The sequence below is a fragment of the Ptychodera flava genome, chromosome 14 (assembly GCF_041260155.1).
Source record: "Ptychodera flava strain L36383 chromosome 14, AS_Pfla_20210202, whole genome shotgun sequence".
In the NCBI taxonomy this organism is placed as follows: domain Eukaryota; kingdom Metazoa; phylum Hemichordata; class Enteropneusta; family Ptychoderidae; genus Ptychodera; species Ptychodera flava.
Genome location: NC_091941.1, coordinates 39,822,171 through 39,842,309, shown reverse-complemented (window position 1 = coordinate 39,842,309; position 20,139 = coordinate 39,822,171). Strand labels below are relative to the sequence as shown.

The window sequence follows — 20,139 nt, the reverse complement described above, 5'->3', positions numbered from 1 at the left end:
CTTCATGCAATCATAGAACAGTTGATCTTGTGACCTTCCATGTAGACCAATAGTGATACACAAAGTCAATTCATGTATTCTTTATCCATTTCCTGTCACAACAGAAAATATCACACAAGTATTTGTAAATGCTTTTAACATTTTCCTTTTTTACTTTCACATTTTTTCAAAATATTTTGTCGTTTTTGTACCTGCTATCTTAAACTGTAGATTTCTATTTTTTCCTTGGTTATTGTAGTGTTTCATCATAACGTTGTTACAACTTTTCAGTTTATTAGAGTCAGACTATGTGAAAATAAAAATATTACTGGCTAATAGATGACTGTGTTGATTGATGTTAGTGGAGTTGGCTCCTCTAATATCACTGCTGTAGTACTACAATAACCGTAGCAGTGAAATTGTCCCCACCGATCAGTTTGAACTGTGACGGGTCAGCAACTATGGATGTGGTACAAACAGTAGCAGTGAAATTGTCACCACCGATCAGTTTGAACTGTGACGGGTCAGCAACTATGGATGTGGTACAAACAGTAGCAGTGAAATTGTCACCACCGATCAGTTTGAACTGTGACGGGTCAGCAACTATGGATGTAGTACAAACAGTAGCAGTGAAATTGTCACCACCGATCAGTTTGAACTGTGACGGGTCAGCAACTATGGATGTGGTACAAACAGTAGCAGTGAAATTGTCACCACCGATCAGTTTGAACTGTGACGGGTCAGCAACTATGGATGTAGTACAAACAGTAGCAGTGAAATTGTCACCACCGATCAGTTTGAACTGTGACGGGTCAGCAACTATGGATGTGGTACAAACAGTAGCAGTGAAATTGTCACCACCGATCAGTTTGAACTGTGACGGGTCAGCAACTATGGATGTGGTACAAACAGTAGCAGTGAAACTGTCACCACCGATCAGTTTGAACTGTGACGGGTCAGCAACTATGGATGTGGTACAAACAGTAGCAGTGAAACTGTCACCACCGATCAGTTTGAACTGTGACGGGTCAGCAACTATGGATGTGGTACAAACAGTAGCAGTGAAATTGTCACCACCGATCAGTTTGAACTGTGACGGGTCAGCAACTATGGATGTAGTACAAACAGTAGCAGTGAAAGTGTCACCACCGATCAGTTTGAACTGTGACGGGTCAGCAACTATGGATGTGGTACAAACAGTAGCAGTGAAATTGTCACCACCGATCAGTTTGAACTGTGACGGGTCAGCAACTATGGATGTAGTACAAACAGTAGCAGTGAAAGTGTCACCACCGATCAGTTTGAACTGTGACGGGTCAGCTACTATGGATGTGGTACAAACAGTAGCAGTGAAACTGTCCCCTCCGATCAGTTTGAACTGTGACGGGTCAGCAACTATGGATGTAGTACAAACAGTAGCAGTGAAAGTGTCACCACCGATCAGTTTGAACTGTGACGGGTCAGCAACTATGGATGTGGTACAAACAGTAGCAGTGAAACTGTCCCCTCCGATCAGTTTGTCACCACCGATCAGTTTGAACTGTGACGGGTCAGCAACTATGGATGTAGTACAAACAGTAGCAGTGAAAGTGTCACCACCGATCAGTTTGAACTGTGACGGGTCAGCAACTATGGATGTGGTACAAACAGTAGCAGTGAAACTGTCCCCTCCGATCAGTTTGAACTGTGACGGGTCAGCAACTATGGATGTGGTACAAACAGTAGCAGTGAAAGTGTCCCCACCGATCAGTTTGAACTGTGACGGGTCAGCAACTATGGATGTGGTACAAACAGTAGCAGTGAAACTGTCCCCTCCGATCAGTTTGAACTGTGACGGGTCAGCAACTATGGATGTGGTACAAACAGTAGCAGTGAAACTGTCCTCTCCGATCAGTTTGAACTGACGGGTCAGCAAACTATGGATGTGGTACAAACAGTAGCAGTGAAATTGTCACCACCGATCAGTTTGAACTGTGACGGGTCAGCAACTATGGATGTAGTACAAACAGTAGCAGTGAAATTGTCACCACCGATCAGTTTGAACTGTGACGGGTCAGCAACTATGGATGTGGTACAAACAGTAGCAGTGAAATTGTCACCATTGATCAGTTTGAACTGTGACAGGTCATCAACCATGGATGTGGTACAAACAGTAGCAGTGAAATTGTCACCACCGATCAGTTTGAACTGTGACGGGTCAGCAACTATGGATGTGGTACAAACAGTAGCAGTGAAATTGTCCCCACCCATCAGTTTGAACTGTGACGGGTCAGCAACTATGGATGTGGTACAAACAGTAGCAGTGAAACTGTCCCCACCGATCAGTTTGAACTGTGACGGGTCAGCAACTATGGATGTGGTACAAACAGTAGCAGTGAAACTGTCCCCACCGATCAGTTTGAACTGTGACGGGTCAGCAACTATGGATGTGGTACAAACAGTAGCAGTGAAAGTGTCACCATCGATCAGTTTGAACTGTGACGGGTCAGCAACTATGGATGTGGTACAAACAGTAGCAGTGAAACTGTCACCACCGATCAGTTTGAACTGTGACGGGTCAGCAACTATGGATGTGGTACAAACAGTAGCAGTGAAATTGTCACCACCGATCAGTTTGAACTGTGACGGGTCAGCAACTATGGATGTAGTACAAACAGTAGCAGTGAAAGTGTCACCACCGATCAGTTTGAACTGTGACGGGTCAGCAACTATGGATGTGGTACAAACAGTAGCAGTGAAAACTGTCACCACCGATCAGTTTGAACTGTGACGGGGTCAGCAACTATGGATGTGGTACAAACAGTAGCAGTGAAATTGTCACCACCGATCAGTTTGAACTGTGATGGGTCAGCAACTATGGATGTAGTACAAACAGTAGCAGTGAAAGTGTCACCACCGATCAGTTTGAACTGTGACGGGTCAGCAACTATGGATGTGGTACAAACAGTAGCAGTGAAACTGTCCCCTCCGATCAGTTTGTCACACCGATCAGTTGAACTGTGACGGGTCAGCAACTATGGATGTAGTACAAACAGTAGCAGTGAAAGTGTCTCCACCGATCAGTTTGAACTGTGACGGGTCAGCAACTATGGATGTGTACAAACAGTAGCAGTGAACTGTCCCCTCCGATCAGTTTGAACTGTGACGGGTCAGCAACTATGGATGTGGTACAAACAGTAGCAGTGAAAGTGTCCCCTCCGATCAGTTTGAACTGTGACGGGTCAGCAACTATGGATGTGGTACAAACAGTAGCAGTGAAACTGTCCCCTCCGATCAGTTTGAACTGTGACGGGTCAGCAACTATGGATGTGGTACAAACAGTAGCAGTGAAACTGTCCCCTCCGATCAGTTTGAACTGTGACGGGTCAGCAACTATGGATGTGGTACAAACAGTAGCAGTGAAATTGTCACCACCGATCAGTTTGAACTGTGACGGGTCAGCAACTATGGATGTAGTACAAACAGTAGCAGTGAAACTGTCACCACCGATCAGTTGAACTGTGACGGGTCAGCAACTATGGATGTGGTACAAACAGTAGCAGTGAAATTGTCACCACTGATCAGTTTGAACTGTGACAGGTCATCAACTATGGATGTGGTACAAACAGTAGCAGTGAAATTGTCACCCACCGATCAGTTTGAACTGTGACGGGTCAGCAACTATGGATGTGGTACAAACAGTAGCAGTGAAATTGTCCCACCGATCAGTTTGAACTGTGACGGGTCAGCAACTATGGATGTGGGTACAAACAGTAGCAGTGAAATTGTCCCCACCATCAGTTTGAACTGTGACGGGTCAGCAACTATGGATGTGGTACAAACAGTAAGCAGTGAAATTGTCACCACCGATCAGTTTGAACTGTGACGGGTCAGCAACTATGGATGTGGTACAAACAGTAGCAGTGAAACTGTCCCCACCGATCAGTTTGAACTGTGACGGGTCAGCAACTATGGATGTGGTACAAACAGTAGCAGTGAAATTGTCACCACCGATCAGTTTGAACTGTGACGGGTCAGCAACTATGGATGTGGTACAAACAGTAGCAGTGAAATTGTCACCACCGATCAGTTTGAACTGTGACGGGTCAGCAACTATGGATGTGGTACAAACAGTAGCAGTGAAATTGTCATAACTGATCAGTTTGAACCATGACCAGTGATATCAATGTTTTGACTCAAAATGAGAAAATGGCCCCTAGAATTTGTATATGAAAATTTCGTCACAATCTGACACACTTACATGAGGTCATCCCTTAGATCTCACAAACCAACTTTGATTGCTATAGGACAAGCACTTTCACAAAGGAATATTTTTGAAGATGAATAAAAATGAGAAAATTAGGCCCCTTCAGCAATGTTTCCTCAACATTCATATTTCATAATTACGATATTAATACAATTCTTACACACCATGCTTGGTGCATGAGCTTGTTGCAAAGTTTGATTATGACATTCAATATCACCTCTTTATCCCCCTTCCCATAAGAGAAATCGTTATCATGTTTCATCTATCCGCAATGATGTTTCATCAACTTTCATTACTCTACACACCATGTTTCTCTGTGGCCAGCAACTTCCAGTTCCAATATTGACATAGGGCATTGTTCTGTTGTATTCACCAAAATTGAGGAACATTCTTGTTACTGATCACTCAATCATTCTATCAAACTCTTTCAGTAGTGTACATACCATTACACCAAATGCCCAAGTATACATTTTATTTTTATTCCATCAGTTCTCAGAATTTTTTTTATCAAACTATTGGAATGATTAGGGGTACCTTATATGTTTCAAAAATAAAATGGTTTATAATGTTGATGCATGGAGGTGATTGCTGAGTAATAGCAGTAGAGATCAATGACCCATATTTCACACTGCAACTTGATTGGCAGTAACGTTCTGTAATTCATGAGAGCATCATTTTCAGTAAAATAAACCACCAAATGAATACCAATCTCGCCATATGACTGGCCATTTTGCTGATCATCCAGCCATGTAGCTACCCAAGGAATTTTTGCATGTGCTGTAACACTGATTGTCTACACATTGCAAGCTTATAAAGCTCTGAAACGCCAGGTCCACTGGGGAAGAAATCCACAAACATGAATTGAAGTAGGATCAACATTGTTGATCAACCTTCACAAGGGATTAATTTTGTAAACACAGACAGCAAAAGTGTGGACATCTTGATGTTTGTTCTTTGCTGCCATCCAGCAATAAGTACCTACCACTTACCAATTACTGTTCCACATGAACAGCTTATACCACTGAATATCCACAATCCAGCCTGGCTCATTGTGGATATGGAAATCTCATAAGAAAAGCTACAGACCAGTGTACACTAGTTGCAGCTGAAAGGTATAGAACTTAGATTATGGAGTAAGCAGGGTATTTCTGTATTTCATTATAGCTTTACTGAACTTCTCTAAAAATAACACTTAGTAAATCATATTTCCGAGCAGGATTTTATTTATTCAGGATCTCTAGCAACACACCCTAAGGTGATAAAAGGCCATACTATTATATGTCATGATTTACATATGCAATCAGACCAGTGGTAGTGATGAATGCAAAGTATATGTGTGGAGGCAATCACCTAGCAGTTCACCTATAACCTTGTCAACTTTCAGTTTAACAAGCTGTTTAATTAAGATATTCAGATCTGAATCAACAAGGTTCACTTGGTTTGATAGATAATGAATTCTCTCATCTCTGAGTATATTGTGAGTACATGATGAATAATTTTTCCATGAATTATATTTCATAGAATAGAGGCATTGCGATAAAAAATTCCTCTAATTTGATCATATCATCATCAAAAATACTTTTCTGATGATGCTGGTTTGACAGCTGTCCTGAAATATGAACATATCTCTAGAAAATAAAAATTGAAGCTGTATCTGAATAGGATTTCAACAAGGATCTTTGATAGGTATTTATCAAACTATAGGAAATCCCGTAAGCTGGCATGAAATTGGTGACTGATCTAAGGTCATGGCTAGGTCACTTGACCATAGAAACCAATAACTTTGGCATCCTCTGTGGATCAATTTTCTCAATATTAAGTTACTGGACACATTATTTTTTAGTAATTATAGGTCTGAGTATATTCCAGCCAAGATGAAGATTTTTGGAACTGTGATGGTTCCTACAACTCATGTAATGTAATTCTGTGTACAGAAATAAACAGACTTGACACAATTGTTGGGCCTTAGATTCACATTACTAAAAACATTTTGAGTCAACAGATAATTGAGAAATATCTGGGACATTCCCATACGTCAAGTGCCAAGGTAGTACATATACATATCTCTACTGACAGTTTGATGAAAATGTGAGAAACTGTCACAAAACACATTCTAGTCCATTCCTGTCTTGTAAGTTGCTGAACAAATGTCAACCTTGACTGAAGTAATCTAAACTTGATTTAGCTTTCTCCATTTCATGAAGGAATGAGTAAAACTGGGGCACCGTCAACTCTGTAAGAGATACAAATATTATCATACTGTATCAGGCAAATACTGAAAGTTGATTTTTATCAATGTGATGACCACTGAGTCATTGAGAGACCATTGTCACTGTTTTGAACAGCTTTTGATATTTCTGTAACTTGCAGTTTTTGATATAAACAAAATATTTGAACATATTTTCAAACAAAGTAAATCTAAAATAGTCATTTCATAACCTAGTACATGATGCATGTCCACTGTAGAGTGAGTGTAAAAACAGCTGATAATCTCTCTTCACAATTTTCATGAAATAAAGATCAGACACTGGATTTCTTTCAAATACTCTGACAGCATATTCTACAGTACTCATTCTTTGCAGTAGCTGATTTTGGTAAACTGGTTTTCCAACCACAATCTTTTAAATTAGAGGGTACACAATGGCAAAGGTGAAACAATATTCCATCAATGACCAAGTCTAAAGCAACTTTGCTGGTCACTCACCCATGTATACATTTTCTGTCCTATTGCCTTTGTTAATTACCAATTTTAACTGGGAATGAAAAAGAAGATCAGAGTTGAACAAAACCTTTCTTTATAGAAATCACTGTCAAAGACATGGTGACATACTGCAACAACCTTTTTATATATGGCATCATTTTCATTGCATCTTCAAGTAAACGTCAAATAATTCAATATTTTTAAAACCATGTTGATACATCAAAGCAGACTAATTTGTTGTAACAATAAACACAACCTAATAGTAGTTGTGATTGACACATTATGACCTTTCCATCGTCAAATTCTGGAATAAAACCTATTATTTCACAGCATAGCTGGTCTCTATGATGTGCGGATGAAATCACCAAACTTCTACTTACTTGTAAAAATGTATTGCCAACTTTGTTGACTTCATTGCTAGATGCTGTTACTGTAGAATTGAATCAAACAAAATTAAGTGTCTTTGTTATTTCTTTTTCAAAATTGTTTCGTATTGCAGCTGATATTGTCTTTGTTTATGATTTACATGTAATATGTAATAATTTAAGAGGAAGTATTCCATAATGGTACATAATGTCTCTGGAATGCTGAAAATTTGAGCTTTCGTGAGTTGAAAGAAAAATTATTTTTGCAATTGGCAAGAGAAGATCAAGGTAAGAAGCATGAAACATAAACATTTGAGAACTGGAGCAACATTCTGGATATTTTGAAAAGACCATTTGTACAAAACTTACTGTATGAAGGCAGATATGCTATATATATTGCTAATCAAAGAGCCATTCTTACTTATCATTGATATGGTTAAGTTTATAGAAAAGATAGAAAATTCCTGATATACACAGGGTTTTTTTCAGATTTCAACTTGATTTCAGTCAAAACAGCTCTATATAATACTATTTGACATAATATATTGCATTCAACTCAAGTGTTGTCGTAGTCTGGGCAAACATGTGCAGTAGCACATGTATGTATGCCTGCATGTATGTATGCATACTGTATAAATAATGTCAAAACTGTTTCACAGAAAGACTAAGATACATTTCTAAGCCAGTAACTTTGTTCAGAATGTACGGTATCTCCTCCATCGACTTTGTAGTTGATATATGCAGGTTGTACATCATTTGAATTGTATGTACCCTGGAATTGCAAAACAATGGTATGTTCATAATTTTTAAAAATTGAATCACATAATCAAGAAAAGCAAAATATTTCACAAAAATGACATTATTTTGTAAAACCTGGCCGCATGTTTCCAAAACTGTTCAAATAAAAACATAACCCAATCCAAACTGCTTTGTTTTAGGTCAAAGCATTGCAGTTGAAGTCCGAGTGCATTTGACATTTCATGGTATCTATGAAATCAATGCACTTGTATGTGAGAGAAAAGATTCCCAAGAGAAGCTTCCAAACGTGCTCAAAAAAATTTGAATAAGTAAATATTGTCATGGACGGAAGAAATTGTTGGATGGCATTGAAAATGATGTTGACCATGACATCTCCATGAAACGATGATTTTGAGGAAACAATGACAGTATCAAGAAAGTTTTTATGACAAGTGACCTAATGACTGATAGAGCTCCGATGTATTATGTAGAGAATAACTGTATAATTATTCATGTGTTAATGAAGGTGGAAATCTTTGACAGTTCATTTCAGGATGGCCTGACAGAAAATGGCAAAAATAGCTGTAAAAATACACAATTGAAGATTTCATCATAATTTGAAAACATAACATTTTAAGATCAACCCGAAGGACATGTAATTGTTGAGAAACAATTTCTTTGACCAAAAATGGCAAAAATTGCCCCAAAAATAAACCTTTTTTAGATTTCATCATAATTTCAATATACAAGTATCATATTTAGTAAATCCCTGTGAACCTGTATACCAAATATCAAAGCTATCAGACTAGCAGCTTTGGTGAAAAATATTTTGACCAAAAATGACAAATTACGTATACCTTAAATATACAAATTTGTATATTTCATCACAATATCGACAATCTAAATACAGTCATGCCTGGGGACCTGTATACCAAATATTAAAGCTGTCAGAGCAGCCAATAATGAGAAGATGATTTTTGCCCAAAAAATATACAGATTATCCTCAAAAATACAAATTTGCATATTTCATCACAATTTGAACAAATCTGATTACGGTCATCCCTGGGGACCTGTACTCCAAATAATAAAGAAATTAGACTGGTTGTTTTGAAGAAGCAGCTTTGAATATAAAAAGTTGACTGATGCCGGATGACAGATGATGGACACTTGACGCCGCTACACATCCACCTAGTATCATATACGCTCCACGTCACTGACAAAGGAGTTAAAAGGGAGTTGCGTAGGAAGTAATAGAAAATCTGACACACTGCAACTATAATAAACCATTCCTTTAAATTACTTGAATTATCTACAAATCAAACAAAACTTAGCCATGTGCATTTAGCAACTTTTCCAGAGATGTGCATATAGGACCTGTATCTATTATACCGGGTAAGTTCATACAAAACAGATGCAATAAAATAACTTTCGTATTTACCTCCAAATTTCCATTCCATATCTACTAGTTGATTGATCATTAAGCTTTGTCCAACCGCTGTTCTGGATAGTGCCACTAAATTAGCTTTCCACTGTAACAAAACAATGCAATTCAATGTGATTAAAGTCAGCAAACTTTTTCTGGTTAATTGTGAAAAATATTCAAAGTTTATTGGAAATTACCCGTCACAGAACTACCATTGAAAGATTGAGCATGCGTTAAAGCAGGAACTATTTGTCTTAAACATGACACATGCTAATTCAGTGCCATGATTCCACAAAACAACTCACATGATATACATGAAAATAGAAGTTTCATGACCAGAGCCATAGGTATTCATTACAGTGGTATCGCCCCTCCATAAATGGCTATGCCAGAGTCATAATAAAGTTCAAGTTCACATTAAAAACAGTAAAAAGTTTAAGTTCACATCAGCTCCTTGTCATCATCCTTCCAATTATCAAACGAACATGTAGGTTACACTGTCTGTTACACAAAGAGCATGTATAACCCAATTGTGACTCAAGATGATCTGTTTGCAGAGATGGTTGGAGAATTGAGTTAATAATTGCAAAAATCAAACCTGATTTGATAAGTACGTTGACTTTTCCTCTGAGAGCCCTGCAAATAAAAAATAGTCCGTATTTCATGACATTTGAAAACCTCATCATAAAATGAAGTGCAGGGAAGAGAAGATAACATGACGATTTCAACTGAAAGAATTCTTTGTAAGACAAATTCAAAAAACCTTGAAAGTTTTCCATAGAAAAAATATGTGATGTCTTTGAAAACAAAGTTAAACAAAGGTACACCTGTAAGCTGTAAGGAAACAATACTTTTATATCACATCTAAGCTCTTTTCTTTGTTCATGAACTTTTTGAGACCAAAATTACATCTAACTGACCCATATGCTGGAGATTATGAATTCAAATCAGATTAAAATTTGCAGAAATGATGAAGTGAAGGAGCTTGTTTGAGAGATAATTACCATATGGCCCACATGCCTTAATTTCCTCAGCTTGAGATCCTGTTAGAATTGATTCTGACTTTTCACCTTTCCTTCGATCAATGTGGCTACTTGACATCTTTGTCTTTGCTGTTGCGATAAATCATGTGTCCATTGCATACTGCAGCAAGTACATTATAATTACTCGATAATGATACTATATTCACATACCTAAATTAACAAGATCTTCTTCCAACTGTGAAGGTGTCATATTTCTCTTGACAGCACCTGCAAGAAACAAACATTCTGATATTGATCATGCAGATGATAAAAAGATAACCATTAAAACAGCCTGCAAAATTTCCAAAAATTAAAAATTCCTAGGTATGTTGCCATCTATTAGATGGATTACATTTTATAGATGGCAGTATGAAAGGTAATTCAAGAGAAAGTATATGCCTATGAAATGATTCTGAGTACAAGTAATGGACACAAAGTTACATGCTGATATAGCCACTTATGTGGTTGTAATGAAAATGTGAACATAAAAATACAATACTTATTTCTTCTTATTTGATATTTTGCTTGAAATTACTGCGGAAGTGACTAGAAATGGGACACCTAATTAGCAAATTATTACCGAGCTGTATTGCTGGCCATGTAGTGAATTCACTTGGTAATTAGCGAGCAACTTTGGTAACTTGTCAGCGATATTGTTTTACATTTCAGTCAGCTGCAGACACTTTGTGCATGTAGGGGGTATGTTGCCATAAAGCTTATCTGGGTTTGAGTAATTCAGTATAGGGATGGCTGCTTGTTGCTCCATGGGATTCAAAATGAATAAAGATAATAATAATATCTGGAATAATATTGTACAGTGGAGCCAAAGTGAACTGAATTTCCAGATGTCAAAGCATACATACACAGACAAACCAACATAACATATGTCCTGTACTCACTAAATGGGATAGTGAGAAGACATATACCATGTACTTACTGTATGGGATAGTGAGAAGACTCTTGATCACATTTCTGAGAGCTGTGGCACTTATTTCATATTCTTCAGATAACTCATCTACTTTACTGAGTAACTTGGATGACTGAAAATTCAAGTGTTTTCACATATCAAAGTAACCCGGCAATGCTCTAAAATGTTCACATGTTAAAATACATGGGAATCCAATTGCCTATTTTGTGATGTTAATCAATCTTGGCAATAATATGGTGATAACATTATATTACCATGGTAAACTCACATCACAGAAGATACAATAAATTGTACTGTTCTGTTACTGTTTAAGGAGGCCCATGCAGAGTAGGAAATTCATGGAAAATAGCAACAAAATCTATCAAGGAGGCAAACTTCCATGAAAATTATGTCATTGACACTAATCTCACCACCACACATTCATGGCAATTATTTCCATCCTACCTATCAGAAAGGTCACTGTATAACTTTCACCTGCCTGGCTGTAAATTTACCTTCAAAGGGCAGGCATTTATTTTGTATTTTGGGTCATGGTCTTATAGATGACAAAAAATATGTTTTTCTTTGGACAATCACAAATTGTAAGTGGCAAAACATCAGAATATGAAGTTGAATATTTACCATGGACGGTTCCTTAAAAAGGCGATGACGAATACCAACCATCTGTTCATATTGCTGAAAAAATGAAACCAAATATTCACTGATTATTTTCCATAAATAGAAATCTATAAAACAAGCTATGCTACTATCATCAGCCAATATTCTCGAATTAAAAATAGCGTCAGTGACACTGTAGCTCCCATCCTGGACTATTTAGTGTTTGTTCTCTGGTCAGATATTTGAACATGTGTGAAAGGGATAAAGTGCATGAAGTGAAAATACTTAAATGTAATGTACTGGAGACAGTGAAATATGTTTAATGTATTTATTCAGAATATAAAATGGAAAAATACAGAATTAGAAATATTGTATACTGTGATACAACCATTAACTAAACAAGTCATTGACAATGACAGTCCCCACTTGTAATAGGAGTATTAGTCTTGATGGGGCAGGGAAATGTGGTCATTAAGAAGTATCACTGGAGTGTATATGTTGAGATCTATGGGCAAATAGGTCTATGTCGTTGTTCCCAATTTGAAACACATGAGGCATGTCTAAGTTATGGTTCTAAATCGGGAAAAAAGATCACACCTCTAGCAGTATTGGCCAGCCAAGAAATACATATGCGCATAATAAATGAGGTACAAGATGTGACATATTAAGGTCTAATATCCTATCAAAATTGGAGGGTATAGAACTTGTGGTTACTGAGATATGCATATATATGTATAATCAAGGTCAAAGGTCATTGAGGTTACATGACATTTTGAAAAAAAAATTATATTGCTAATTAATCCCTATATGCCAAAAAATCAGACCTCTAGCTCTATTCACTTGCCCAGAATTAGATGTGTGCAAAATTAATGAGGTAAAGCATGTGTTGTCATAAGGTCTCCCATCCTACTAAATACCAAGGACATAGCACTTGTAGTTACTTATTTATTGACATAAACATATATTTTAGGTAAAAGGTCATCAAGGTCACATGACATTTGGTCAAAATATTTCTCTTCTATAGTTATCCCTGTATACCAAAAATCAGACATCCAGCTCTATTGCTTGCTCAGAATGAGATATGTGCATAATTAATGAGCTACAATATGTGGCATCATAAGGTGTCCAATCATACCAGATATGAAGGGTGTAGCACTTGTGGTTACTGAGTTATGGACAAATATGTATATTTGAGGTCAAAGGTCACCGAGGTCACATTACATTTGTCAAAAAAATTCTCTCCTATAGTTATCCCTATATATCAAAAATCAGACCTCTGGCTCTATTGGCTTGCTCAAAATTAGATATGCACATAATTAATGAGGTACAATATGTGGCATCATAAGGTGTCCCATCATACTATACATGAAGGGTGTAGCACTTGTGGTTACTGAGTTATGGACAAATATGTATATTTGAGGTCAAAGGTCACCGAAGTCATGTCACATTTTGTCAAAAAATTGTATTGCTAGGTTATCCCTATATACCAAATATAGTTATCAAAACAAACCACCAATTGTATGAACATGGGCCTAAATACAGACAGACTGACATTCACAGACTGGCACAGAGTGATGACATTGACCCAAGTGTGCCTTGGCCCATGGAGAGTGATAAAGATAACAAAAAGCTGAATGTAATGATAAAATAGTTAAGTATAGGCTACAGACACTGAGGGTGAATATGTTACAGCAATTTGATTAGTTTCTTTCATTTTCTACTTCTGTGATAATTTTTAAGACAATCAAACTGCAAGGCAGTTTTAATATTTAATTGACATAATTTAATTTAATATTTAATATTTAATTATTTTATATAATTTAATTGACATACATGTTATCTTTTACAAGCACACAGCAAACTGTTCTTGATTTTTCATTTACAATATTTGACATAGACTGAAATACATAACATGCAACAAATATTACATTTTGCCCATGCACCAGATACATGGAGAGATTTCAACATGCAATCATTAACTCAGAAACCGAAACCCTATAGGGAAAAGTAAACATTGTTTTCTTCCAGAACAGCTGGTATTCCACATCTGGAGCAACTTACAAACTTAACCAATTACACAAGGATGATGACACAAGAGATAAAGTTAAACTGTGGTGAACTTGACTATTCCTTTCAAATCCTTACCTAACTTGATTGACATCTTAACCCTTTTCCTGCCAGACAGTATTAAGACTATTACTTCCCCATCAGCCAAGTCAGTAAAAAGCGGTATTGAGCCCAAACATGACGTATTTTCACCCGCTTGGCTTGGTATGTTATAGCATCTTTAGTCCAAAAAAATCAAGTTCACAGTATTTATGTTTTCAACAGCCTTCAAATGTACAGTATTATGTTAAAATACACCATATGGAATATGTTGTGTTTCATTAATTTTAACCATCTTGACCTGATGGTGAAATGTGGACTTGGCAGGAAAAGGGTTAAACTAAAATACACTGCATGTTTAATGGCACACAAAAATACATCAGGGGTGTACCATTTGATAAAAGGGGGTTGTCTGGAAGATTGATGAGGAACATCTTTTTTATCCGATACACTGTACATTCTTTTTTTCCCACTATCCCACCTTTTCTTTTTGACAAACCTTCTGTGGCTAATTTTTTTATTGACATTGTTTGGATTTTTTTCAAAATCTGCCAGGACCCCCCCCCCCCCCCCCCCCCCCCCTCCATCACTCTTTAACATTGAAAAAAACTTTGAATATATTTGTTGGAAACCAACCTGCTAAATCACCTCAGCTATGTTTTCTCATTATTTTTACCGCATTCAACACCAAATACAGTTTACCATTTCAAATGCTTACTGAATCACAACATTATCTTAAACATAGGGCCAATGTCCTGAAGCTACTATAGACATGGATACAAAATTAAGTATTTCCTGACTGTATGAAATCATCTCACTAAGGTCATCCTAGGGACCTGTTAACCAAATATTAAAGCTGTCTGACCAGCGGTTTTGAAAAAAACAAGCGACCCAATAGTCGACAGAGCTCTGCTGTGTTATGTAGAGAGCAACTTTTTGTGACATATGCATTGATGAAGATGGTTGAGATCTTTGATAGCTCATTTCAGGATGGCCTGACCTAAAATGGCAACATTAGCTGCAAATATACAAAATTGATGATTTCATCATAATTATGTATAAAAATGTATACAAAATATCAAAGCTATCACATGAGTAACTTTTGAGAAACAAATATTTTGACCAAAAATGGCAAAAATTGACCCAAAAATACAAAAATTGAAGATTTCATCAATTTCACTATATCACACTAGGAGAACCCCCAGGAACCTGTATACCAAATATCAAAGGCATCAGACAAGTAGTTTTTGAGAAACACATTTTTTGACCAAAAATGTCAAAAATTGCACCAAAAATACAAAATTGCAGATTTCATCATATATTCTATATATCATTATAGTTTATCTGTAGGAACCTGTATACCAAATATCAAAACTGTCAGACGAGCGGTTTTGATGAAATAAATTTTTGACCAAAAATGACAAAAAATTTCCTTAAAAATACAGATTTGCATATTTCATCACAATTTGAACAAATCCAAATTGGTTATCCCTAGGGACCTGTATACCAAATATCAAAGCTGTCAGACGAGCGGTTTTGATGAAATAATTTTTGACCAAAAATGACAAAAAAATTCCTTAAAAATACAGATTTGCATATTTCATCACAATTTGAACAAATCCAAATTGGGTTATCCCTAGGGACCTGTATACCAAATATCAAAGCTGTCTGACAGCGGTTCATGAAGAAGAAGATTTTTACCAAAAACGCCTTTTTGGCACTAATTTGTATATTTTCAACAATATCAAAAAATCAAAAAAAGCAAATTATTTCAGGTCAGCCCAAAGTACTTACATGCTAATTTTTATGTAATCTGCTCAGTGGTTATTGAGATTTTCAATTTTGACTGTTTTTACATTTTTTCACTTAATTTGCATATTTTTGGCAATGACAACTTCATTTGAACAAAATCTCATCTACAGCCCATCATCCATGTACACACCAAATATCAAGATGAATGTGCAGCGGTTTTGGAGTTTTTGATGTTGACGGACAGACATACAGACATACAGACATACAGACGTACAGACATACAGACATACAGACATACATACTACAGACATTTCCCTAGCCTATAAGAATAGCTTCATTGCCATATATACATATGGCTATGGGAGCTAAAAATGAATTGAAGTCTTACACTTACCACCCTGGGTAGTCATTTTGATGAAGAATGAATACACAATGTTCTGAATGAAAAAATGTTGGTTACTGAATCACAAACAAGTTTTCAAGCTTTGTGAAAACTGGTAAGACAAAGATGTACTTTAATCCCCTGTTTCAAGAAATGTTGCACTTTAAAATTGTATTGATGGCATTCTTCCCCATTATCTGATAAATCAACAAAAACTAAGATACTCATAGCTTCATAAAACCACATCTACAACAGAGTGTTCAGTTTAGCTGATAAATTTGAGGTTCTACAAACCCAAGCATTATATAATAATGTATCTAGCTGACAAATCTAGGTCTTTATATGGAGGATTTTGAGAAAAAAAAATTTGTCACCAGGTGAGAGAGAAGAAAAAAAAAATTGATCCTGTCATGGCCTGAGAAAAAAACAATTGTCATAACAGACAGAAGAGAAAAAAAAAATTGTCACAATGCACCAGAAATAAGCAAAATTTGGAATCTTATTCTCATGTATTCTTTGCCGGCGCGCCGCCATAGGCGGCGCAAATGTTTTACCACAAGCAATTCTTATGTTTCTTTTCCCAGCACTTATGATATAAGCATGCACTACATAGGTCTTCTTTACACCTCAGTACACTCAATGTTTTCCTTCCCTTTTCTGACCCAAGAAATCATATTTCAGGATTTCTGTTGCAATATCTCAATGGCATAGGCACTATCTAAAGGGGACTATTTGACTTCTGTAATTGTGAAAATTTAAAACACAAGACAGGAGTCAATAAACTAGTGTTAAACCAATATATTATTTTCTCAATATAAATTTGTTAGAAAGATGTATCTTGACAATGAAAAATTGAGGAACAACAAATATAATGAAATACATGTGTGAGCCTTGTTTTTCTGACCACAAACACCGGATCGCAAACATACCATATTCAGGCTTTTCATTAGAAGCTGGCAGCTGGAGAAATGACACAGAAGGTCACAGATTTTACGTTCCTGTATATTCATTTGTCTTCAGTCTCTGGCAAACAGAACTGTTTTTCACAAATTGTATTGTCATTGTTTGGTTGTTGCATATTGTGACCCAAACACTGATCAGGCAAAAAATTAATAAAACACCAGTGTTCAATGTCATTTTAAAACAGTTTTACCGAGTGCAAAATAAACTGAAACTCCTCTCAGATTGCACCATTAAACACATCAATTTCTCAAAATTTCCAATACGAGAGGGGGAACCCCCTCTCGTCTCTCCCCTTGGGTCTCTCCCCCTTGGGGTATTCTAACAGTTTCACTTAGTAAAAAAATTAAAAAAACTCTCAGATTGCACCAGACTGCAACCATTGCACACATCAATATCTTAAAACTTCCATGTAAGATAGGGGAAAGCCCCTGTGACACTTTCCCCCTAAGCCTCTCTCATGTTCTCCCCCTGTACTTTCAAATTCTGCCGGTCAGATATCCTAGTGAAAACCCTGTCATAATATCCATCCAAATTTAACAATATACTATATGATTAGATACTGCGTGATCTTTTATATCTTTATTTTATTGTGACTTTGAATTTCATTTTGATGTGTTCACCTTTGTTGAACTATCATGAGATAACTGATGATAGTCTAGCAGGGTACATCAGGATTTGAAAGGTCTTTACTGTTGCTGTATTTTGTAAATTTTACAATTACATGTATTGGTATTTAACTTTTCTAAGTGGGGGATCGGTCAAAATTTCAGAGTTAGAGAGGCAGGTTACTCAAATTCATCATGGTTGGCGAAGGGGGGAGGGGGGGTCACTCGAAATTTCGGAGTTTCAGGCCGTAAATAATGACGACTCCCTTATATACAACGCATTACAAACTTGATGACCAATAAAAAAAAATTTGCACTGCTACTCCATTTGGAAAAAAAAAATTGATGCAGGTCTGACAGTAGAAAAAAAAAATTGCTGTCACTCTGACAGGAAAAAAAAATTTGCTCCCATACCCTCTTCCTCCATACCCCCCCCCAGAAATCAAATGGTTCTCCCCTTACTACAGAAAGTGTGACATACATTCTTAGTTCATTCGAAATACACACTTTTCCCATCTTGAAATTCCTATTTTTAATTAACTATGCAAGTGGTATGTCAAAAATGTCACACCAAACACACACACACATACACACACACACACACACAAACACACATCATCACGTGAGCAAAAAATGACCAGTCCTTAATACATGGTTAATAAGTGTAATTGTATGATCTCTTGTGTATGACGGAGTTACTTGAAGACACTGCACAGCTATTTTGACCTTAGTTGCAGTGCTACGTAGCTCAAGGTTTTGGCTGGCCTGGATTTGTGGGTCATAGCTCTGCATGGCAGGGCTGTGTGTTCCCAGCTATAGGATTGGTGCGTGGTGGGAGACCTATAGCCAGGAAAACAAAGCCTATCACGCAGAGCTATAGGTCAGACTGCTTTTACCGTTCAAGGGAAAACCTTGAGCTACAGCACTGCATGCAGATACTTTCACCTGGGTTTAGCTCTGCATGTTGGAGGTGGGAGGCCGTATAACGCCGGTAACACACAGCCCTGCCATGCAGAGCTAACCAATAACCTGGGTTCAACTTCAAAGGTATGCAGGCACAATGATTCCAGTGCAATTTTCCACAGATGTGGTTTCGATGTTCACACGATTAAGGCAAGGATAATGAGCAGTTGAATGGAAGCATAAAATATCCGTGTATTTTACGATATGTTGTAGCCTGTGGCAGTAAGCGAGATTAGGTGGCTTAATACTCAAGGGGGCGGGGCAATCAGTAATAGCTCCTCTTGATTGAGAGCTCATCGTTTCGATGCTTATTGGTGACATTTCACACATCTGTGATGACTGCGGAATAGGGTAGAAGGTCTACTGATGGCATAATACTCACCTCACCACTAAATTTATTCAAAGTCTGAATGTTCGCCAACAACGACTCGGAGGGCGTTTCTGAAGTGAAGTGAAAGGCAGCCATTTTTACATTGGTGCATTGTGGGTAGTACTCGTTTGTCCGCATGTGACCTTTAAAGGCAAAATGCACCTCGAGGGTGGATGTTAAAACTCTAAATTTTTTACAATATTTTGCTGATATGCTGCACATGTGAATTCATTTTGAATCTTGCGCAGTAAATAAAGTTTTCGCCTCCTTATTTTTGTGAAAATTGGAATTTATATTTTCTCCCTACATGGCCATTTTGTATTACAAATATCGATATAATTTAGGATGCATTCACAACCTCCCCCACTTCCTCGGTAGTGGGGGAGGGAGAATTGACGGGGAGGATTTGAAAATAAAGAGCATATGTACGGGGCAGTTGAAGGGATTTGGAGACTTAAAGTGCGGGGGGGACTTGAACAAAACTGTCTGATTGATACGGAAGTGTTGGGTTGTCTCTGAAATACAAAGGTCACACAAAAATATATTGTATAGAAAAAAAAAGATTTGACCTTTCAAAGAATTTTTAGCTTTTACAAACGATAACTTTTAAGCAAGATTTCAAATTGATGACAAAGGATCACCTTTTCACAATATTTGGAGCAACTACTTTAACTACAAATGGCTATTGAAAATTAAAATGGACAATAGCTGTTATGCTTACCTTAATTAATGGTTTGGTGTATTCATACAGAGTGAAGTTATTGTTTATCAAGAAATTTATAGCAGTCTAGGGTCATGTACACATAAAAACACAGACATAGCAAGTTTGTAGGGGGACTATCATGAGACACCCTATTCTACTTGAACTATAGGTACATTTATATCAATTGTGTTTGTGAATAAGGCCTTAGGTAATTTATTTTTCAAGTACCAGATTCACTCGCTTTAATTTTTATCCTTAGTTTTGTTGCAGAATGGTTTGACTTTTCCTTGAGGGAA

At 37.0% G+C, this 20,139-nt stretch overlaps 1 protein-coding gene across 2 annotated transcripts; it reads right to left on the bottom strand.

Moving 5' to 3' along the window:
• Positions 1–5,430: 5,430 nt before the first annotated feature.
• LOC139150481 (COMM domain-containing protein 7-like) lies at positions 5,431–19,363 on the bottom strand. 2 transcript variants are annotated; one of them, XM_070722871.1, is made up of 9 exons: positions 19,153–19,363; positions 12,024–12,077; positions 11,412–11,514; positions 10,646–10,720; positions 10,051–10,088; positions 9,468–9,558; positions 7,307–7,356; positions 6,930–6,978; positions 5,431–6,458 (listed from the first exon to the last, which is right to left on the bottom strand). In XM_070722871.1, the coding sequence occupies exons 1-9, from the start codon at positions 19,360–19,362 to the stop codon at positions 6,376–6,378; spliced, it is 753 nt and encodes a 250-aa protein (XP_070578972.1). In that variant the 5' UTR covers position 19,363; the 3' UTR covers positions 5,431–6,375. The 2 variants fall into 2 exon arrangements, with proteins under 2 accessions (XP_070578972.1, XP_070578973.1); XM_070722872.1 differs by having other exon boundaries at positions 10,646–10,702; positions 19,153–19,342.
• Between the last annotated feature and the right edge of the window lie 776 nt (positions 19,364–20,139).